A 24,859-nucleotide genomic window follows, 5' to 3' on the forward strand; every position below is an offset into this window, starting at 1 on the left:
CTAGAAAAATGATATTGATGAACTATTTGCAGGGAAGGAATGGAGATACAGATATAGAGAATGGACTTGGGAACACAGCGGGGGAGGGAGAGAGTGGGGGGAATGGAGAAAGCAGCACCAACCTATATACACTATCAACCGTAAGATGGACAGCCGGTGAGAAGCTGCTGCACAGCAGAGGGAGCCCAGGCTGCTGCTCTGTGATGATGTGGAGGGGTGGCAGGGGGGCAAAGGAAGGCTCAGGAGTCAGTGCATGCATGTACAGATACAGCTGACCTGCACTACTGTACAAAGAAAACCAACACAATATCTCAAAAGAAAAAATTTTTTTTTTAATTTTAAAATCATCTCTGAAAAAGGAAAATGAGCCAGGTTGAATTTTGTGAGGTCCTGTTTGTGCCGATTCTTCATATAGTTAGCCCCCTCATGAAAGATGGTCTTCATATAGCCATCAGTTCAGTCCAGCTGCTCAGTCGTGTCAGATTCTTTGCAACCCCATGGACTGCAGGCCTTCCTGTCCCTCACCAACTCCCGGAGTTTTTATAGACAAACGCATCTTATTTATGACTTTTACAGAAAAGATTTTCGCCACCATGACCTTCAGGGTCATTAGAATATAGCTTTGGGGGGCTCGTGCGTGCTAAGTTGTCACTTCAGTCATGTTCGACTCTCTGTGACCGCACGGACCGTAGCCCACCAGACTCCTCTGTCCATGGGATTTCCCAGGCAAGAAGACTGAAGTTTTGTGGCCCTTTCCTTCTCCAGGGGAATCTTCCTGACCCAGGGATTGCAACAGCATCTCCTGCTTTGGCAGGCGGATTCTCTACCGCTGAGCCACCAGGGCCCACCCTCCCTAAATGAGTAAGCCAGTGGGGACACAGATATAGTCACACACATACTGAAAAAGCGCCAGTTAGTTTGGGAGCAGGTGTTCCAGAACATGAACCCCTGGGTTCTGTCCTTCATTTCTGTGTGCTTACGAGAAGATGCCCAAATGACTTCATGGGCTCATTCCTTCACATAGAGGGGCCGCAAACGTTTTCTATGAAGGACAGTATTTTACACTCTTAAACCACATGGCTGCTGCTGCACCCTGCCACTGCAGTGTGAGAGTAGCCGCAGAAAATAGGCCAATTCGTGGGCGTGGCCGTGTTCCATTCGCTTTTCCCTTTTTTTTTTTTTTTTTTTGCAGTGGCAGGAGGGATCCAGCCTCTGAGTTACACTGCCCAGTCCTGGTTCATATCTCGGCAAGGCAGGGCGGGCACTCTTTCAGTTCAATACCTGTCCATGTTGGGCTTCTCAATTTTTGCTAAAAGCACGTCTGTCAATACTCTCTTTAGCTCAGTTGATGCCGGGAACACACTGACCTGCAATTCACTGACCACAGCGGCCGCACTTCGGCTCCTCGGCTGAGCAAACACTTCCAATTCACTCGCTCCATTTCTTTAAACAATGAGGCTCCTCTAAGAGAATCGATCTGAACGTCGGCCTCTGGGCTCCACCATCGAAGCTGTGATTCATGCTCTCAAAAGTACCCCCTCCCCACAGCAACGGGGATGTCCTTCAAGTTCCTCCCAAGTGGATTCTGACCCTGCGTCGAGAGTCTGTGTCTCTCTGAATATCTGCATATCTCTCCAACTTGTGACACTATCACGTTCATTATACTAAACGATTATTCCAGGTAGCCGTCTGGTTTCTCCTGTGTAACAAGGACAGGGGTAGCGACCACACTGAGCCAAGTGGACTGATAATTAGAAGCTGACCAGTAAGTGTTCTTGAGAGTCCCTTGGACAGCGAGGAGACCAAGCAAGTCCATCCTAAAGGATGTCAATCCTGAATACTCACTGGAAGGACGGATGCTGAAGCGGAAACTCCAATACTTTGGCCACCTGATGCAAAGAGCAGACTCACTGGAAAAGACCCTGATCCTAGGAAAGATTGAGGGCAGGAGGAGAAGGGATGAGATGGTTGGATGGCATCACCGACTCAATGGATGTTGAGAGAAAGCAAACTCCAGGAGATGGTGAAAGACAGGGACGCCTGCCCTTGGGGTCACGAAGAATTAGACATGACTGAGCGATTGAGCAACAACAATAAATAAGTATTTATGAGATCAAAGAAGACAGGTGAATAACTGGGTTTTTGTTCATGTCAGGGCCCACAAAATAGGAAAGGTTAAGCCAAAGAAAGTCAGTGAAGCAAGGCTACCAGTGGTGCCCCCTGGATTTGCAGAGCTGCAGGACAAGGGAAAACCAGGTAAGACCACCATCCCGAGAACCCACCCACCCGAGACACAAAAAGCCCAGGGCTGCCACAGTGGATAAGAATCTGCTTGTCAAAGCAGGGGACAGGCCCAGGAAGATTGCACACGCCTCAGAGCAACTAAGCCCATGATTCACAAGTACTGAGACCCCGAGCCTCAACGACTGAAGCCTGCATGCGTAGAACCTGTGCTCCACAGCAAGAGAAGTCACTGCAGTGAGAAGACCACCCTCCACAACTGGAGAGGAGCCCCCGCTCACTGCAACTAGAATAAAAGCCTCGCCCAGCAATGAAGACCCAGCACAACCAAAATTTTAAAAAAGAGCCCAGTAAGCAGAAAGCAGCAACTGAGCATCATGACCTTCTGTGCTTCTTGCAGACTCCACTAAATAGAGAAAATGAGGAAGGGAACGTGTCAGTTTCCCAACCTCCCAGTGGAGTATGCTGAAAAGTCATTCAAACACAAGTTCATTTCTTGGGGGATGGGAAGACAAGACATTCTTCTCTGCTAGGCAGAGGGGAAGAAGACTGTGAGGGTCTCAGGAGGGTTTCCCAAGGAGAGAGAGATGGTTTGGGGAAGCGTGAAGGTGGAGGACAGTTGTTCTAGCTTCTTCTGACCTCAACACGAAGTTCAAATAGAAAATACACAGTCCAGGGTGTATTAAGATTCCTAACACAGTTGATATTTAATATGGAGAACCAACAAGGACCTACTGTCCAGCACAGGGAACTCTGCTCGATACTCGGTAATAGCCTTACAGTCACCAGGGGGAAGGATGGGATGAAGGGACAGTTAGGAAGTTTGGGATGGACATGGACACACCAGTGTATTTAACATGGAGAACCAGCAAGGACCTGCTGTCCAGCACAGGGAACTTTGCTCAATCCTCTGTATTAACCTTATGGTCATCAGGGGTGAGGATGGGGGAAGGGATAGTCCGGGAGTTTGGGATGGACATGGACACACTGCTGTATTGAACATGGAGAACCAACAAGGACCTGCTGGACAGCACAGGGAACTCTGCTCAATGTCATGTGGCAGCCTGGATGGGAAGGGAGTTTTGGGGAGAGTGGATACATGTATACCTATGGCCGAGCCCCTTTGCTGTCCACCTGAAACCATCATGACATAATTAATTGGCTATACCTCAATGCAAAATGCTTTGGGTGTTAAACTAAAAAAAGAAAAAGATTACTAGCGCAATTGGAACAGATGACCACCAACTAAAACTGAAGTCAGTTGTGTCCAACTCTTTGTGACCCCATGAACTACAACCAAATGTCCATGGGAGTTCCCAGGCATGAATACTAGAGTGGGTTGCCATGTCCTTCTCCAGATCTTCCAGACCCAGGCTCTCTCCTGCATTGCAGGCAGACACTTTACCGTCTGAGCCATCAGGGAAGTCTGACCAACTAGGTGGCTTCATTTAAGCAACGAGAATGTGATGGTCACACGGTTCTGCAGGACAGACGTGCAGTAGTAAGGAGTTCACAGGGTGGGTTCCTTCCGTGGGTTGTGAGGGAAGCTCTGTTCCATGTCTCTCTCTCAGCTCAGAGCTGTCGGTGGTGGTCCTTGGTGGGTTTTGGATGGAAATGCACCCCTTCCATCTCTGCATCTCTGCCTCCATCATCATAGCTGTTTTCCCTCTGAATCTCTGCGGGCTTCATTCTGATCTCATCCCCTCCCTAAAACCCACTTCCATTGACCTCTTCTCTTTTCCTCCTTTTTCTCCTCCATCACCCTCCTTCTACCAATGTAAGGGCTCAATCCCTGTTTATTAAATTCACGATCTGCTCATACAAAAGGTATGAACACTTCTGCTAAGATTTGGGTTTGTTTTTATTTTTTTTAAGATCCACTCTCCAGACTGAAGAACATTTTGCCCAAGAGAAAACAAAGACCAAGCTTGCTGGTGATGTGTTTGACTATTCCCTCCTATATTCAGTTCAGTTCATGTCTGACCCCTTTTGACCCCATGAACTGCAGCATGCCAGACCTCCCTGTCCATCACCAACTCCCAGAATTTACCCAAACTCATGTCCATCAAGTCGGTGATGCCATCCAGCCATCTCATCCTCTACCATCCCCTTCTCCTCCTGCCCCCAATCCCTCCCCACATCAGAGTCTTTTCCAATGAGTCAACTCTTCACATGAGGTGGCCGAAGGATTGGAGTTTCAGCCTCAGCATCATTCCTTCCAATGAACACCCAGGACTCCCATATTAGTTCCTTCTGAAATGCTGATGCAAACGCTTCACTAGGACTCCATGGGCGAAGCTCACAGAGAAGGGACAGCTTCCCACAAGCTAGTTTTTTTTTTTTCTTTTTATACAGTTGTAGAAAGGAAGGAAGTGAGATTTACAGGGTTCTTATGTTTTATCTCTCCCACTCCCAACTCCCTACCACATAAGCATCAGTCTGCTCTCAGCATGAGCTTGAGTGTCCTGCTTTTTTTTTTTTTTTTTCTGGTTTTGCTTTTCAGATTTGACACGTAACTGAAAAAAGCACAGTATTTCTCTTTGTCGGGCTTCCTTTACTAAACATATTGTCACTGAGACCCATCCATATTGTTGCCAATGGCAGGGTTTCCTTCTTTTAATGGTGGAACCATATCCCACTGAATGTATCGATCACATCTTATTTCTCCTTTCATCCATTGACGGACACTGATTTCATCCACTGATGGACTGTCCGTATCTTGGCTATTGTAACTAATGCTACAGTGAACACAGGGGCGCACACATCTTCCCAAGTTAGTATCTTTTGCTTTCTTTGGATAAATACTCAGAAGCGGGTTTGCTGGATCTTATGGCTGCTATTTTTTTTCTTCTTTTTTTGAGGAACCTCCACACTGTTTTCCCTAGGGGCTGTACCGATTTACATTCCTGCCAACAGCTAACAGGAGTTCGCTCTTGTCCACATCCTTGCCAAATCTGTCTTTTGAACATCAGGTGTTCTAACAGGTGTGAAGGCATATCTCCTGGTGTTGACTTGCAGTTCCCTGATAACTAAAGATGCTGAGCATCTTTTCAAGTACCCACTGACCTTGTGTTATGGCTTCTTTGGAAAACACCTATTCTGATTTTCTGCCCATTTTTATCATAAATAGAAATTTCTGAATGAATATACTAACTCTTCTTATAAAGGCACCAGGTATAACAGATTTAGGGTCCCTGCTAATACAGTGTGACCTCATTTTTACCTTGATGACATTTGTAAAAGCCCTATTTCCAGATCGGGTGACATTCGTACATATTGGGGGGCTGCTAAAAGTTCAACATATCTTTGCCGGGGTGGCAGGGGGAGGACACAATTCAACCTCTACTCAGTTCAGTTCAGTTCAGTCGCTCAGTCATGTCCGACTCTTTGCGACCCCATGAATCACATCACACCAGGCCTCCCGGTCCATCACCAACTCCCAGAGTTCACTCAAAATATAAACTCAAAACATGTGACAAGAAAAAAGTCTGAAGAATGCTTAGCCAAGGCATGGTCTCTAAAAGTTTTTAAAAGATTCCAACTGACCTGTGTGTGCTAAGTCGCTTCAGTCACATCCAACTCTTTGCGACCCCATGGACTGTAGTCCCCCAGGCTCCTGTGTCCATGGGATTCTCCAGGCAAGAATACTGGAGTCGGTTGCCACTTCCTTCTCCAGGGGATCTTCCCAACCCAAGTGTAGAACCCACATCTATTATGAATCCTGCATTGGCAGGCAGGTTCTTTAACATTGAACCACCAGGGAATCCCAATAAGCATTGATAGACTCCCAGACTATATCCCACCCCTGCCACATCTCATGTGCCGCCAGGCACCTCATGCTACCTGTTCATAGCTTATCTACTGTAAACCATGACCATAGTAATTATAATAAGGGGCCTCCCCTGGGGGCTCAGTGATGAGGAGAGTCATCCCGCCAATGCAGGAGACCAGAGTTCAATCCCTGGTCTGCAAAGATTCCACTTGCCGGAGAGTAACTAAATGTATGCACCGCAAGTACTGAGCCCGTGCTCCACAAGTACTCAGCCCGTGCTCCACAAGTACTCAGCCCGTGCTCCACAAGTACTCAGCCCGTGCTCCACAAGTACTCAGCCCGTGCTCCACAATAGGAGAAACCTTGGCAAGAAAAAGCCTGAGCACAGCAACTAGCAAAAACGTCTCTGCAGCCCTAAATAAATAACATAAATAATGATTTTTTTAAAAGTAACAATAATAATGGGCTTCTCCGCACTAGTAATAAAAGCCTGCTTGCTGATGCAGGAGACATAAGACACCCGGGTTCTATCCCTGGGTCGGGAAGATCCCCTGGGGAAGGACATGGCAACTCCCTCCAGTATTCTTGCCTGGAAAATCCCACGGACAGAGGAACATGGCGGGCTACAGTCCACGGGGTCGCACAGAGTTGGACATGACTGAGTGGCTAACACACACACAATAATAATAATAATTGCACAACCTTAATTTTTAGAACAGGCTAGAGGAAGAGCATTTTCCCCTAAGTCTAAGAGAAAGCCCTCTGAGATGTTAAGCTCCACTCTTTTTCCTACCTGTGAACTTTAATTAATTCTTCGGAAACGATTCCATCTCCATGAAATCAAATTATAGACGACTGCATTTACAGCCGGGCAACCCACCGCTGTCCCCGAAATGCAAGTGCGTTAGTGCGCTGCCTATTCCCCAATTTTCTGCTTTCTTCTCCTGGAACACCTCTGGGGTTTGCTATTTTGGGGAAATATGCAGCTTCAGAAAGACTGAAGCTGGAAATTGTCATGCAGAGGGTTTCCTGTGGGGCAATTGAAGTCTCAGCTGCAAAACACTTCCTCCTTGGTGCACGTGATCTGCCTGTTGCAGGAAGCAGAGGGGATCTATTTTCTGTCTCATTCTATAATTCGTATTGGATCTATATTACTTTTTTGTTTTAAGTATAAAAATATTTCAGGTTCAATATAGATGAGCCAAGAACTACATGCATTTGCCAAAAAAAAAAAAAAAAAACCACACTGCTGATATATATACACTGAAAATGATAATGTCAGTCACTCAGTCTTATCTGACTCTTTGCGACCCCATGGACTGTAGCCCACCAGGCTTCTCTGTCTATGGGATTTTCCCGGCAAGAATACTGGAGCGGGTTGCCGTGCCCTTCTCCAGGGGATCTTCCCGACCCAGGGATTGAACCTGCATCTCCGGCACTGCAGGCAGATTCTTTACTATCTGAGCCACCAGGGAACCCCACCCATATTCAGCACCATGCGTAAAACAGACAGCTAGTGGGAGGCTGCTATGTATAGCTCAGGGGCCTCAGCTCGGTGCTCTGGGATGAACTAGAGGGGTAACGGCGGGGGTGGGGGTGGATGGGGGGCTCAAGAGGGAGAGGGTACATGTATATGTATGGCTGATTCACATTGCTGAGCAGCGGAAATTAACACGATATTATAAAGCAATTATCCACCAATTAAAAAAATAATAATATGACTGCCACACACATGTCATGATCAGTGACAGAAAAGGCACGCCTATAGGCTGATACTGGCTATGACTGTTAGTACCAAGACATCCAACCAAGAGTCAGATAATTAACGGACAGGTTATCCACAGCAGCCTAGGGAGGACCTCGTCATTCTGTGATTCACGTGCTGGTGGAATTCCCCGGTCACTCCCGGGTAATATGATCACTGGGTCGTAGGATAGTCAATCTACTAAAATCCCTTTCTTTGGGAGGAGGGGTGGGGAAAGGAAGGCAAACATCCTTATACAATATGCTAACCTCATTACCTGACTTAAACTCAAAAGGAAATATCGAATTGAGCTTCCTTATTTTTTTATCGATTGAATTTTCTTAGGGAAGAGACAATTTCCTCTCTACAATTAACTACTCTATTTTTTAAATTAAAACTTTTTTTTTTTTTAAATTTTTGGATGCACTCCTCTTCATGCGGGACCTTATTTCCTTCCCAGGGATCAAGCCCACGCCTCCTGCATTGGAAAGTGGAGTCTTCACCACTGGACCGCCAGGGAAGTCCCTAAGCTATTTGTCAAAGTGTAGGAAATTAATATTATAGTGATATAAGATTTGTGGAGTCTAAAATGTAGCATTATGAAAGTATTTCACTAGGCGAAGATTTTGGAGGAGCAGCAAAGCTGTTAATGATATTTTTTTTCCTAATTTCAGAAGATAAGTATATTTGAATTTGGTATGAATGGAAACTTGTGCTCTTTGACATAAATTTTATTGCACAGTCTGTTGAGAAGAAAAATAGGCATTAGTATTCCTTCGGATGTAATTCCATTTATGAATCCTCCAATGTCAAAAAATAGAGCGATGCAAAAAAAAAAAAAAAAACCCCAAGTGACTACTTTGTATGTTGAACTGCACCATCAAAGCCCCTCCCTATAGTTCTGTCAGGGTTTTCATTTATCCCTCCCCCTCTCACCATTCTGTACATTTTTATGTCTCGGTCCATCTGGAGAAGCAACGAACAAGAAGCTTAGCTTTCAGAAACTCGGAAAGAGTCTCTTCCTCTCACGGTAAAGGAGTGGATATTTGGATCGTCATCTCAAGACGGATGGGAACATTTCCATCGTGGATCCTCAATAGAAAAGGTAACTTTCAAATTCTTTCTTTTTTCTTTTTTCTCCATGGTAACTTAAAGCACTCCCTGCTTGAATTCACTGTGCCTATTGATGCCTTTCTGAAGCTTATAGTTTTTGCTGGGACTCATGTACTTTCCCATCAAAGGCTTATATCTCTTTACGTCATCTTTTTTGTTGCTTTAGCAGCTCAGTCATGTCCGACTCTTTTCGACCCTACGGACTGCAGCATGCCAGGCCTCCCTGTCCATCACCAACTTCCAGAGCTTGCTCAAACTCATGTCCATTGAGTCGGTGATGCCATCCAACCATCTCATCCTCTGTCGCCCCCTTCTCCTCCTGCCGTCAATCTTTCCCAGCATCAGGGTCTTTTCCAATGAGTCCGTTCTTTGAATTAGGTGGCCAAAGGATTGGAATTTCAGCTTCAGCATCAGTCCTTCCAATGAATATTCAGGACTGATCTCCTTTAGGATGGACTGGTTGGATCTCCTTGCAGCCCAAGGGACTCTCAAGAGTGTTCTCCAACACCACAGTTCAAAAGCATCAGTTCTTCAGTGCTCAGCTTTCTTTATAGTCCAGCTCTCACATCCATACATGCCTACTGGAAAAGCCACAGCTTTGACTAGACGGACCTTTGTTGGATTCACCCAAAACCTTGCATACACTAAGTACAAACAGTGATTCATCACTATTTCTCAGTGAACCATCCAAGAAGGCTGCGAGGAGAATAAGAAATGGAGGAGAGAAGAAAAAATACACAAAGCTTCCCCGTTGGGCTCTAAAGACCCACAGAGAATCTGGCTCGAGTTAGAACCACGGTGAAGAAATAGCTCGTGAGGTGAACGTGTGTGCTTTTGGATGGAGTGATGGATTATGTTACGTCATAAATAAAACACAACCCAGCTGAAAGCACCCATCCTAAGGCAAAGGGATAGGAGTGCTCCGGGACATGTCATTTTCAAAACTCGTGGAAACAGACTAGAAAAGCTCCTTGACTTGAGACAAATCAATACTCTCAGTGTCCCTCCCTTTCAGATGGGCACACACCCTCTTCCCCAGGGGAAAACTCCAGGATTGTACACAGGACCGCAGTCACATCAGACAAGGCAGTGTCCTGATGAAGGGAAAATTCAAAGCGCCTGGGGACTCTGGGAGGAAAGACGGTCTTGTCATCTCCATGCGCAATTTGGCTTTTTCCAGAAAGTCGGAACACACGGGATCTTGAGGGGATTATGGGCGGTTTTTCTTATGGATTTTCCTCCTAAATCATACACACAGACCCACACAGACACAGGACAAGCGACACACCCACCTGCGTCATCACCACTCCAAATCTTCAGAGATGTGAAATCTACCACGAACTTTTTTGGGTTTTCGCATTTAAAAAAATCTGTTTCCAGTTGTAGAAACTTACTTTTCCAAGCCTACACAGAATATTCGACTGAATTAATGAGATAGGGACGACCTTGTGTCTCAGCTTCATTTCATCCTAACAAGGGGTCAGGGCGTGAACAGACCGCTCTTTCTCACACTTTCCGTCTGCAAGCTCGCCGGTGATTTGCAGGCCCGATTTACTGATGCAGGGCTGTTGTTGTGCACGCCTCACAAACTCTCTGCAGTCCCGAGAGCCGAACTGAAAAGAGTATCACCTTCTGTTCGCTTTAACTGCAGCCTGTGTGTCTCTGGATGCAGCATAAAGAGAAAGTGAAAGAAGTGAAGTCGCTCAGTCGTGTCCGACCCTCAGCGACCCCTCGGACTGCAGCCTTCCAGGCTCCTCCGTCCATGGGATTCTCCAGGCAAGAGGACTGGCGTGGGGTGCCAATGCCTTCAACACGCAACTAACTCCTTGCAGAAACAGCCTCGGTGACCGTAAAGGAGGTAAGACATGAAACGAAGTCGTGTTTAATCGTAAGGGAGAGAACGTGAAACTAACTCATTACAGAAACCGCCTGCTTAACTGTAAACGGAGTAACAGGTGAAATTAATTCATGGCTAACTGTAAAGGAGAAAACAAGAAATTAATCCATTATAGAAACAGCCTGCTTAACTCATCCATGGGTAACTATCAGGAGAAAACAAGAAATTAATTCGTTACAGAACCATCCCGGTTAACCATAAAGGGAGTAACACATGAAATTAATTCACGTGTAACTATAAGGAGAAAACAAGAAATTAATTCATTACAGAACCATCCTGGTTAACCATACAGGGAGTAACACATGAAATTAATTCACGTGTAACTATAAAGCAGAAAATATGAAACTAATTCATTACACCCAACAGCCTGGTTAACCTAATTCATTACACCCAACAGCCTGGTTAACCATAAAGGAGAAAACATTATACAAATTCATTGTACCAACATTAATGAAGGTAATTCATTACACAAACAGCCTGGTCTCAGCAAGCAGGGGACCAGACAGACAGGAATCTACTCCCCTTCATGACACTGAAGAAACTTAATCTTCCAGTGACAGATGCTGGCAATGAGGCCAACGCTGAACGGCCATAAAACTGAAGTCACAAGAACACAGCCATGTTTTCTCTTTCCTAATTAAGTCCTGTACGGTAGCTTAGAGCCAAATCACTATGACATGAAAAGACATTCCCAGGAGATGTAATACTACTGGGTTTCCCTGGTGGCTCAGACAGTAAGGAATCTGCCTGTAATGCAGGAGACCTGGGTTTGATCCCTGGGTCAGGAAGATCCCCTGGAGAAAGGCATGGCTACTCACTCCAGTATTCTTGCCTGGAGAATCCCAAGGATGGAGGAGCCTGGCAGGCCACAGTCCATGGGGTTGCAGAGAGTCGGACACAGTTGAGCAACTAACCACACCCACACACACACAACACTATTATTATTCATAAGTGAGGTGTCACTAAGGAGGTTGAAGGCTTCACCAAGGCAATATGCAAAATAAACAACAGTGTCCAAACCAGCAGCGTCTCTGGCAGCAAATGAAGCTATTATAGGTTCTGGGTGGTGGGATGAAAGAAAGTGAAAGTCTCTAGCAAATGAAGCTATTACAGGTCCTGGGGGTGGGATGAAAGAACCTGAAAGTCTGTATGTTGTGTCTGACTCTTTGCAACCCCATGGACTATACAGTCCGTGGAATTCTCCAGGCCAGAACAACGGAGTGGGTAGCCTTTCCCTTCTCCAGGAGATCTTCCCAACCCAAGGATTGAACCCAGGTCTCCTGCATTGCTGGTAGACTCCTTACCAGCTGAACTACAAGGGAAGCCCTCGTGGGTGGTGGGATACTGAACAAATAACGAGCAAATTTTTGGGCACGCACACATATTCTAGCAGACTAACTTGCACCTCAACTTTCTAACAGTTTTTTTTAAAAACTATTGCTTATAAATATGCATAGATAGCAAACGTGGTTTTTAATACATCCTAAGTGACTTGGATGAGATAGGTAGATAGCATCACCGACCCAATGGATATGAATTTGAGCAAACTCCGGGAGATGTCGAAGGCATGCTGTGGTCCATGGGGTCACAAAGAGTCGCACACAACTGAGCAGCTTAACAACAACAACGATGTCCCTGGGACTTGTTGCAGTAACGGAAAAAATCTATAAACTGCCAACTGAGTTAAAACTCATATTCTGGAAGATGACAAGTGCAACGGGAAATTCTCTTCCTTAGAGAACAGGTTTTCTAACTTGCAAGGCATGCTAAGCCAGTAGTATTCTTCGAAACATGCAAAATTTCTAAACCCTCCACAGGATTATTCTTCTATTGGAGAACTTCTCAAGCTGGGAGAGAAACACATGTTGCCAGAAATCCACTCTCGTTTACCCGCGTTCACAACACGCTAAACTGTTTTCCATTATTCCTTGTCAGGGAGATATTTATCTAATAATCTTTCCCAATTATCTCCACTTACAAGCCACGTCTACACAACGTCAAACATCCCCCTGACATGAAAATGGGAAGCAATTAGTGACTCTCACGGAGCTTCGTGCTGATGTGGACCGGCTAAAACGCCTGCCTCACCGTGTTAACTGGCACAGCTTTAAGATTTTCACCTAGATTTTTTTTGCCCCCTCTGCATACACCTGAACTATTTGTGACTTGATGAGAAGAGAAAGGCACTTAATTTTTCCTTTATCTGACGTTAAAAAGAAAAAAAAAGAATTGTGCTATTGTCTTCGGCTGTTCTGAGAGCCTGTTCCAAGAAATGCATTTTAATGCTTCTTTGGTGATTAATTTCTGTAAATCAAGTGGGATGCTAAAAATCCAGTTGACGACTCATGCTGAAAAAGACAAAGCTTAGGAATAAGCAGAAGGTAATACTCAGCTCTTTGTTTAAAAAAAAAAAAAAAAGGCCATTCCTGATATATTGTCATTTGCAGCAATGTGGATGAACCAAGAGCTGATGATACTAAGTGAACTGATTCAGAAACAGGAAGACAAACATCATGTGATATCACTTATATGTGGAATCTAAACCATGGCACAAAGGAAGTTATCTACGAAAGAGAAACAGACTCAGAGGCACAAGAGACCAGGTGTGTGGCTGCCTAAGGGTAGGGGGAAGGATGGAATAGGACCTTGGGATTAGCAGATGGGAACTACTGTATTTAGAACAGACAAGCAAGTTCCTACTGTACAGCAAAGGGGACCACATTCAATATCCGGTGATAAACCACCATGGAAAGGAACATAAAAATCAATATATGTGTGTGTGTGTGTGTGTGTGTGTGTGTATGTAACTGAATCTCTTTGCTGTACAGCAGAAACTAACTCAACATTGTAACTCAACTACACTTCAATTAAAAAAAATCCATTCCATTTCTCAACACTCCTCTTTTGTTAAAGCCATATTAGGAACTGTCCAGAAGTGATAGACCCTCGGTCCCATTTCCTAAGCTGACCCTTCCACTATGACATATAAACACTTATGTTACAGGCAATCTACGTTAATGGTGGACTGGACATTATAGTAGACAGATACACGTGTACAAATTAGCTGAAAAGTTCTGGTTCTCCGGGAGCCCCTAGTGGCTCAGACGATCAAGAATCTGCCTGCCACACAGGACACCCGGGTTCGATCATTGGCTCGGGAAGACCCCCTGGAGCAGGGAATGGCAACCCCCTGCAGTATTCTTGCCCGGAGGATCCCATGGACAGAGGAGCCTGGTGGGCTACAGTCCATGGGGTCACAAAGAGTCAGACACAACTGAGCGAGAAACATCTTCAGGTTCTCTGTTCTTGCATTAACTATGCTTCACAAACATCTGATTGGGGGCTGGACATGTGTGCAAAGAAGTCTCCCAGCTCACCTCTATTTTATACCCAAGGAAAATGAGGCACGCACTAGCTGAAGAACCCACCCATAATCACTCAACCGGGAAGGGAACAGGCTGGCATTTGTAGGCTGGCAGGCATGTTCTTAGCCAATCATGCTACAAGCTCAGCGGAAAGAGTGAAGCAAGCTAACAGTCGGGAGGATTCAGAGAAGTTACTGCGTCCCTACCTTCACAGCAGCATTGCACACAATTGTCAAGGCGGGGGAACAACCAAAGCAACCACGCACACGTGAATGGAAACACAAGTAGGTGTGTAGGTGTAGGTGTGCGGTGGAGTATCACTCAGCTGTTAAAAAGGAAATTCCCACTGTCTGCGACAAAGCGAGTGGGCCTCGATGGCATAACGCTCAGTGAGATTGGTTTTGAAAAAGCACAAATATTGTATTCACATCTATATGGAATCTAAAAATCATAATGTATCACTTATACATAGAATCTAAAAAAAAATAATAGTACAAGGGAACGTCTTTACAAAACACTCACAGATGTAGAGAACGAACTTATGGTTACCAAGGGGTAAGGAGGGGGGCAAGGATAAACTGGGAGATTGGGATTGGCAAATACATATGACTCTATAAAAATTAGATAACTAGCAGGAACCTACTGCATAGTACAGGGAACTCTGTTCAACATTCTGTAGTGAGCTATGGCAGAAAAGAATCTGAAAAAGGGGATATACGTATATATTTAGCAGTGGAAACTAACACAGCATTGTATACCATCTATACTCCAATTAAAAAGTTTTCTAAAAACACCAAACTCATAGAAGAAGAGATCAGATTTGCTGCAGCCAGAAGTGGGGGGATGGCAGAGGCGTAGGGTGTTGGATAAAAGTTGTCAGAATGTAGAAGCTCCCAGTTCTAAGATAAGCAAGCGCCAAGGGTGTAATGTACAGGGTTGACGGCTGTAGTTACCATTGCTCAATGAGACACAGGCAACCTGGAGACCGCGCCAGGCCAGGTTCGATCCCTGAGGGATGGGATGGGGAGGGATGTGGGAGGGCGGTTCAGGATGGGGGACACATGTACACCCATGGCTGATTCATGTCGTTGTATGGCAAAAACCACCACAATATTGTAAAGTCGTTAGCCTCCAATTAAAAAAATTTTTTTAAGTGTACAGCCTAACAGTTCTCATCACAAGGAAAAGAAAATCTTTCATTTTTTTCTTTTTCTTACAGCTATATGAGATCTGTGGTGGTAGGTGGTATAGTTGCTCTGTTGTGTCCAACTCTTCGCAACCCTATGGACTGTAGCCCGCAAGCTCCTCTGTCCACGGGATTCCCCAGGCAAGAATACTGGAGTGGGTTGCCTTGCCCTCCCCTCCAGGGTATCTTTCCAACGGGAGGATCGAACCCATGTCTCCTGCAGGCAGATTCTCGACAGACTGCGCCTCCAGGGAAGCCCGTGAGAAGATGGACATTAGCTGAAACTATTGTGGTGATCGCGTCTCTCATTTCATGGAAGTCAAACCGTCATGCTGTCTGCCTTCAACTTGCATGGTGATGTCCCTCAGAGACATCTCACTAAAACTGGGAAGGGGAGAGAATTAACTGACATCCTCTCAAATAAATTCACCAGTAAGTTGTTTCTCAAAAGGGGAGAGAATCCACCTGACTGCATAAGAGATCAGATCTTGAGGTCTTGACCGAAGGAACAAGGAGCTGAAAAGATTATGCTAACACAGGAAGAAGCCATTCAGAGGTACAGCTGCTTCTAAATGTCAGATGAGGGAAGAGAACCATTTGGGTGTTTTCCTTGATGCCATTCACTTACACCCACTCTGGGCATCTGGAGATCTTTAAAAGCGCCTTCATTTCATCCCTGTGTCAGGAAGATTCCCCTGGAGGTGGGCATGGCAACCCACCCCAGTATTCGTGCCTGGAGAATCCCATGGACAGAAGAGCCTGGCGGGCTACAGTCCACGGGGCTGCAAAGAGTCAGACACGACCGAGTGACTAGCATTTTCACTACGCTCCTGTGTAAAATCAGCATTGCTTTTGAATACTAGTAAGGTTTGCCAGAAACCTCTTTTCACACCTCCAACCAAAAGTTGGGTGTCTGCTTTCTAGAGTTTAAACCTCACATCTTCAAAATCTCCACCCAGCCATCACGACTAACGTTGACTCCTTAACATGTATAACAGAAAGCAGTAAGTTTTTAACCTACCCAGCATTAAAATAACAGTTTAATAAAAACAAGCTAGTCTGGCGTTACAAAGGTAAACAAAGGAATTACCATCTCAGAATGAGTAGTGACGGAGAAACTTCGCATTAACTGCTTAGTGGTGTGTGGGTTGCTTTCAATCAGGGAAACACTTCACGATAAATTTCAAACTGTGATAAAAGCTGCCCAAATTTTGTATGAGATTTCTGTCCCTGCCGTAACAAATCGCCACCAATGTTGCAGCCTCAAGGGGCAGCTATTGAGGCTCTTAGAAATCTGAAGGCCAGAGTTCCACCAGGCTAAGATTGAGGGGTGGGCAGGGCTTTCTGGAGGCTCAAGGGGAGGAATCTTGTCTTTTCCAGCTTCGAGAAGCTGCCGAATCCCACGACTTCTGGCTCCGTCTTGGCTGCTGCGCCTTTTCCCTGTTGCTTTCCTCTGGCCCTGCTCGTCTTTTCTCTCTCCCTCATCCACAATTAACGGTCTCTGCGATCACATATGGACCCACCCAGATAAGCCGGAGTATATGCTCTGCATCTTAAAGTCCACAGGTAAGCAGGTATTAATTTCAGATGCAACCTCCTCCGCTTAGCACTCTAAGGTAATAACAGCCAATGTTTCCTGGGCTTAGGACTTGCCCTTCCCTCCGTGTGTGGTCATGCATGCCTGCTAAGTGACTTCCGTCACGTGGTGTCCGACTCTTTGCAACCCCATGGACTGCAGCAACCAGGCTCCTCTGTCTATGGGATTCTCCAGGCAAAAACAATGCAGTGAGTTGCCATTTCCTCCTCCAGGGACGCTTCCCCACCCAGGGATCGAACCCACGCCTTCTGCACTGCAGACGGGTTCTTTACCACTGAGCCACCTGGGAAGCCTGCCCTTCTCTGGGGGAGCCACTCGTCTGCTTACAATAAGTGCGTGTCTCTGGAAATTAGGAATGGCTCTCTCTGTTGCCACGACAATATGTAAAGCTTAACTGGTACGTGACACCAACCCATAATTACATTATTGGCAGTGAAGTCACATGGACACACCAACTGATCAAAGCGTCAGGACAAACCAAAAATAAATAAATAAATAACCGAGCGCCAAAGTGGAATTCTGAATTCCAAATAGCTGGCATCGCCATACATCCATTTCATCAAAGGCACAGTTACGAATTTAGATATGCCCTAAAGGAAACTCTCTGCAGGAACCAGCATGAAGCCATAATTTCCATGTGTTATGGCAGAAGTAGGGTTTCTTCATTTAGGAAGAACCAGTAATTAAATATCTAAACCTCCATGTTCATTGTCAAATGGACACGAGTTATCTTTTTTAAACGCACAGAACTCCTGACCCAATAGGCTGCAATTTTCTGTTTCTGCAGCCACACAGGCGTGTGGCTTCACTCACCAGCGAAACTCCATTATTTATATGTTATAGGAAGATCAATTTTAGCTATTCAGCCCCTATTAGATTTCTGATTCTCCCGTCAAGATGGTGTGAGATACGGCATGCAAAAGTGCTATAAAAATACCCCAGAAGTCAACAAGCAGCACCACCTTTATTCTTAAATTTAGACTGCTTCTCTGTTAGGCAGCATTTTTCACGTGTTTTTTTTCCCCCCAAATTCCTATTGAATACTGAACCACAAAGAAATGGCCAAATTGCTTACGGTTTCCATCCACACAATTGCACACTTATGAGTCTGCCATCAAGGAAGCTATTGACTTTTCTTCCTGGATGGTCTAATTGTGCCCTACCTGTCAAGGCTCAGACTGTAAAGGACCTGCCTGCAATGCGGGAGACCCTCGTTCGATCCCTGGGTTGGGAAGGTCCCTTGAAGAAGGGAATGGCAACCCATTCCAGTATTTCTGCCTGGAGAATCCCATGGACAGAGGAGCCTGGCGGGCTATAGTCCACGAGGTCACAAAGGGACAGACACGTCTGAGGGACTAACACTGTTTTTCACTTTCTCATAAGGAGGCATTCCCTTTGAGGCACGTTCCTTATCTGAAAGGGTAGCACTCTCAAGTTACCTGTTCATAAACACCAGCATGTCAAATTTATTGCGAAAGCAAGTATAATCTTTTACCCAAGTTTGTTCCCTCTACCCTGCCTCCCCTTCCATCTTTCTTTTAATTCTTTCAAGGGGACAGCTCATGATGACAAAGTCCAGGACTTAGAAAGGCGAACCCTTAATTTGCTTGGGATGGGGTCCTTGTCGATGCACCAAAGAGGTACTAGGAGCTGCCACATGCAAGGACAGCTCAGGGCACGACATGGAAGTAAGGCACCCGGTGTCACTCCTTGAACCCCATTCAGCCCTAGACTATGCAAGGTGATTGGTTCCTCTGTCTCCATAGCAACAAGGAGGCCGTCTCCATGCCAACCTATGCTGACACGATGAAGCCCAACCCTTCTATACCTTTCCCTGGACGTCACCTGTCATCTCCCTAACAGACGCCTGTGGCCTGGTTTCTCCTAAACAGTCATCACACCACCTCCCTGCATCTACTCTGAGAAAGAACCACAGCGTTTGCGGCTAGACTCTCAGTTGAGTCTCACGGAGAAATCTCTCTCAAGGATTAAAGAGGGCAAAAAAAAGGAGGACAAAGGTGTGTGTGAAAGTTACCAAGGACAAGGATGCATTTTGGTTTTCAGAGTAGACACGGACAGGTACTATGATGCCTCTAAATTTAAAATTCCAGGAAGATTGCATTCTACCCTTTTCCTTCTCCTCGTACGAAACTAGCACATGTAAATAAGAAATGAAAAAAAAAAAAACAAAACAAAGGGTCTACCCTGTATCCAGTGGTCTGGTTGGTCTGTATCAAACATTTTAATTCAAAGTCTTCATGGACAAGGAGATAGCCAAGTTTGACTAGCGTGGGGTTAAGTTATAATAATATATAGAACATGATGGCTTTCACAGACTTTCACTGCTGTGTTATCCAAGCAAAAAAAACGGTCATTTTGTTCTAACATAAGAACATAATTTTTCTCATGGACCTAGCCCAACTTCAGTCTGGTTGGCCTTCTGAAGTCTACACATAGAAGGAGATACCCCAGTTTTACAAGCACTGGATTTAGATGGAACATTACTGTTACCAAGACTTTCACTGCTGAGTTATCCAAAAGCAAAGGGGGCATTGGGTCCCAGCAAGAACATTATTTTTCTGACTTAGCTAGACCCTTCTGACGACACACATCTGCTGTTTGCCGGCAGTCACTACTGGAAGAAAATGACGTCCGAGTTTAGGGCGACAAGGCAGCTTTTCAACAATCAATTTCAATCGTTCAACGAACTATCCCTCGCTTGGGTATTTAAAACAATCGGTGGTTCCTCTTAAGACTCAAAAGGAAAAGTGCTAGCATCTTAAGACGTTAAAGCCAAGGGCACTATTCCTGATGTTATTTTCAGTGGCTCCCTGAAGGCCGATCACGTTAGTTCTATTAGTTTCTTGAGATTCACCTTTTATAGGTGATCCCAGTGTAACCTACAAGACTATCCACTCACATGGATTCTCATCTGGGAATAAAGATGAGAGCAATACTACAAAGGCAATGTCCGGAAAGAACTAAGTCCTTCATTACAGGACTGTCCAGCTGCGTAAATACACACTGCACAAGCTCACAAGTGATAACTGCCCTGTGATGATGGAAGATAATAGCTGGGTCATAGAAACATCACGCACAGGACGTGATAAAAGGCTTTCGGGCACACGGGGAGGCTGACCCAGCAGGTGCGCTCTGCCGAAGACGCATACTCACCATCCTCCGTGGGCACGTAGATGTTCAGGTAGAGGCAGTCTTCATTCTGGTCCTGCACGTAGGTCATCAGGGTGTCCAGGTTGGCCGTGAACCACACGGGCAGCATGTCGTGCAGGAGCGACCTCTCGTCCAGGTGCTGGGGGCAGACGGCGGCGAACTGGGTGGCATTGCGGACCCCCGTCCATGAGGAGGGGGGCTCGGGGGGCTGGAAGCGCCTCTCCCCGGTGGGGGGTGAGGCGTAAGGGACCCCCAGGTACTGCTCCACGGGACCCAGGATCTCATTGGGCAGCGGCGTTCTCAAGCCCCGGATCTTGCCGTAGTTGGTGCTGACCACGGGGTACTGGGCCTGGCTGTCGATGACCGTGAACTTGACGGCCAGGGCGGTGATCCACAGCAGGACGTTGGAGTTGACCATGACGCAGACGGGGGTGAAGGCCAGCGGAAGGCATAACAGTCCCTGGGGTCTCGACATGGCTCACGCGCACATCCAGGGTTGGGGGGGTGGGACGTCCAGGGGCGGAGACTCTGAGCAGAACAGACAGAGCAGTCGGGGGGCCCTCGGGGAGAGAGAGGGGCTTCCAAGGACCGAGAGCCGGGAGAGGCGAAGGGCTTCCTGCAAGCCCACTCCCGATGAGGCATAGACAGAGCCCAAGGTCAACAGCCAGCCCGGCGGTGGTCCTGACCGCCCATTGCAAGACCGCGGTGCTGCCCTAATCCTCGCACCGGATTCCCGCCGCTGCAGGGCTCCAAAGATGCCAGGCCCGTCCGGCACCTCCCAGCAACAGTGGTCCTTTATAAGAACGCCGACGCACAGCAGGCGGCCTGCAGGGAAAGGAAAAAGCGGACACAGATGGTGAACGGAACACCGGCGTCACCGCTAGCATTTTACGTCTTCCGGCAAACCCTACACATCACTCCCGGAAATGCTTTTTCACCGATCAATGGAGTGCATGGTCTCTCCAGGCCGTAGACTCTAGCCAGTGTCCTGACAACTTCCACAGTGTTCCCCCACCGGAGAACAAAATATTCCAGGAACCCTCCAGACTTCGTTACATGAACCAACATGTCACCACAACATGTACTGATAGCGATGCAGACAACGGTATGGACATCTAATTTGATTCTTGGGCTTCCAGGGTGGCTCAGTGATAAAGAACCTGCCTGCCACTGCAAGAGATGTGTGTTCCATCCCTGAGTTTGGAAGATTCCCCTGGAGGAGGGCATGGCAACCCACTCCAGTATTCTTGCCTGGAGAATCCCATGGACAGAGGAGCCTGGTGGGCTACACTCCGTACAGTCACACAAGTTCCTAAGTGTATCAAGTAAACAAGTACAATTTCACTATTGTTGATATCAGCCTGTCAATGGACAGGCACCACCTAAACACTGTTTCTGGGGTGTTTAAAAAAAACAGTTCAATGCAGTTCAGTCGCTCAGTCGTGTCCAACTCTTGGCGACCCCGTGAATCGCAGCACACCAGGCCTCCCTGTCCATCACCATCTCCCAGAGTTCACCCACACTCACGTCCATCAGGTTGGTGATGCCATCCAGCCATCTCATCCTCTGTCATCCCCTTCTCCTCCTGGCCCCAATCCCTCCCAGCATCAGAGTCTTTCCCAATGAGTCAACTCTTTGCATGAGGTGGCCAAAGTACTGGAGTTTCAGCTTTAGCATCATTCCTTCCAAAGAGCACCTAGGACTGGTCTCCTTCAGAATGGACTGGTTGGATCTCCTTGCAGTCCAAGGGACTCTCAAGAGTCTTCTCTAACATCACAGTTCAAATGCATCAATTCTTCGGTTACTTTTATGAAATAGATAAACAAGAACCTACTGTACAGCATGGAGCTATACCCAATATTTTACAACAAGCTATATGGGAAAAGAGTCAGAAACACACATACACACACTCACACTCATATATAGCTGAATCAACACTGAAAACCAACTATACTTCACTTAAAAAATAAATATTAAAAAAACCCATCACTATGCCCTAAATTATTATGAGTGGAACTCTGAAAGTCTTCTAAGATGTGGAAAACAGATCGGCTTCCTGCCACGTGGACATTTATCAGCCAATACCAAGGGCAGGCCAAGTCGCTTCAGTCATGTCCGACTCTTTGCAACGCTATGGACTGTAGCTCGCCAGGCTCCTCTGCCCATGGAATTCTCCAGGCAAAAACACTGGAGTGGATTGCCACTTCCTTCTCCAGGGGTATCTTGCAGATCCAGGGATGGAACCCACATGTCTCAAGTCTCCTGCATTGGCGGGCCAGTTCTTTACTACTAGCACCACCTAAGAGGCCCAACACAAAGGGAGCATCAAATTGAAAGCGCCTGCTAAAGCAAAAGATGTTAAAGATCTTCCTTGGGCCACGAAGATCCCCTAGAGCAGGAAATGGCAATTCAGTCCACTATTCTTGTCCAGTGAATCCCATGGACACAGGAGCCTGGAGGGCTACCGTCCATAGGGTTGCAAAGAGTCGGAACAGGACTAAAACGACTAAGCAGGCATGCAGACCATGAATACTTATCAGTCTCGGGCGGCTCAACAGCATGCATCTGGGCTCCAGGCACTGTTGCCCTGAACCTTAGCTTCCTTGGAAGAGACTGGACAACATGGTGGGTACATCTCCAGGACCATCAACAAGTCATGCAGCCTCTGTCATATCAAGTCACCATTCATAGTTAAGAGTGTTGGTAGAGCGATCCTGATTTTCATGTCAAATACCGCCTGCCTTCCACAGGAAAGCCTGCAGCCTATGTAAGAAGCCTATGATACATCTAAGCTGTTGACCTGTGGAGTTTGGGAGGAGCCCACTTTCCAAGAGTGACATCCTTGGGAATGAATTCCCTGGCGGTCCAGGGATCAGGTCTCCACGCCTTCGCTGACAAGGACCCGGGTTCAGTCCCTGATTGGGGAACTGAAGATCCTGCAAGCCACTTGCTTCCCCTCCCCCTCCCCTCAAAACAAACAAACAAACAAAAAAAAAAATACCCTGACCATTTCTCTGTGTCTCGGTGTGGATCCCACAACTCTCAATAGATAAGGGATGTATGATATTTATAAGAATGTCACACATGAGCATTACAATTAATGCATTAGAGACAGAAAATATTTCAAGTGATCATACAAGGATGCTACTTTTTAAACATCAACATTTTCTCTTGAAGTGTATAGTTGATTACAGGCTTCCCAGGGGGCTCAGTGGTAAAGAATCTGCCTCCAATGCAGGAGACTTGGGCTCAATTGCTGCATTGGGAAGACCCCCCCAGAGGAGGGCATGGCAACTCACTCTAGTATTCCTGCCTGGAGAATCCCATGGACAGAGAAGCCTGGTGGGCTACGGTCCATGAGGTGGCAAGAGCTGGACTCAGGTTAAGTGACTAAACAATATAGTTGATTATACTGTTATTTTCGGCCGTACAGCAAAGTGATTCAGTTATAGCTTCATGTACTTTAAGAATCCTTTTCATGACAGTTTAGCGTAGAATACTGAATACAGGTCCCTGTGCTATACAGGAGGATCTTGCTGTCTCTCCATTCTGTATATAAAAGCTCACATCTGCTAACCCTAACTTCCAGCTCCATCCTTCCCTCAACCTCCCACCTTTGGCAACCACCAGTCTTTTCTCCATCAGCTGCTCAGTTGCTCAGCCGTGTCCAACTCTTTGCGACCGCCCCCCATGGACTGTAGCCCCCCCAAGCTCCTCTGTCCATGGGATTCTCCAGACAAGAATACTGGAGTAGGTGGCCATTTCCTCCTCCAACTCTCCATCAGACCCTACCTTTAAATACGCAGCATTCTGCAACCCAGAATAAACGAATGTGTTTCCAAGGACACGGTGGGTTACTCAAGAGTCTTTCTGGACCAGAATGTAATTACACATTTCATTTCAGGGAACGGGGCTGAGCAAAATATGTCAAACAGATAATTTACTTTTTAATGAAACGTAGCTGAGCCAGATCTGTCCATCGGGGAGCTAGAATACCCCTGGGGGAAGCTCCGCCATCCATGACAGCCCAGGCCGAGTTAATCAGAGCTGGATGAAAACGCGCTGAGGCGCCGGGTGGTAGCATCAACAGGGAAAACTCCGCATCGCACCCAGCAGCTGATGGCTGTGTCTGCGTCTATCTTCGCACTGGAGACAACACTTGGACGCCTGCCACGTGGCGATCCAACTGCTGGATAATTCAGGGACAGATAAGAATGGGGCAGAGGTGTTGAGTTGCTCAGGCTTTCTGATCCTGAAAGTCTTTTCTGGTTTAGAACCAGCATCAGCACGTCCTTCTCAACCCTGCCTCATGGTCATAGGAGGTGTCAGTCATATCCCATTCTGATCGATTTGCGTGGCCAAATGCTACCACTCTATGAGCTGGGAGATGTGACTCAACCTCCCTGAGCTTTTATGTGGATGGAGTGTCATGCCTTCTTCATGGGGCTGGGGTGAGCCACAGGTGAGCAGAGGGTCAGGGTTTAGAAAACCTCCCCTCATCAGGAGATGCTGGTGTATAGTTGCTTTAGAAGGTTCGATTACTTTCTACTCTATAGCAAAGTCGATCAGCTACACGTGGAGACATATCCCCTCTTATCTGCATTTCCTTCCCGTTTAGATCAACACAGAGCCCTGACTAGCGCTCCTTGTGCAGGACAATAGATTCTCACTGAAAGGTGAAAGTGCTGATCGCTCGGTTGTGTCCGACTCCTTGCGACCCCATGGACTGTAGCCCATCAGGCTCCTCTGTGCATGGGATTCTCCAGGCCAGAA

General features: G+C 46.5%; 1 protein-coding gene across 2 annotated transcripts in view; it reads right to left on the minus strand.

The window, feature by feature from the left end:
• LOC101117049 (neuroligin 4 X-linked) overlaps positions 1-24,859 on the minus strand; it is a 400,828-nt gene that overhangs the window by 288,273 nt on the left and 87,696 nt on the right. For both annotated transcript variants that reach the window (XM_027963519.3, XM_060408629.1), the window contains exon 4: positions 20,090-20,911. In XM_027963519.3, coding sequence (XP_027819320.1) covers positions 20,090-20,561 — 472 coding nt within the window. In that variant the 5' untranslated portion in view covers positions 20,562-20,911. The remainder of the gene's footprint in view (positions 1-20,089; positions 20,912-24,859) is intronic.

The sequence above is a fragment of the Ovis aries genome, chromosome Y, assembly GCF_016772045.2.
Source record: "Ovis aries strain OAR_USU_Benz2616 breed Rambouillet chromosome Y, ARS-UI_Ramb_v3.0, whole genome shotgun sequence".
Classification (NCBI taxonomy): Eukaryota; Metazoa; Chordata; class Mammalia; order Artiodactyla; family Bovidae; genus Ovis; species Ovis aries.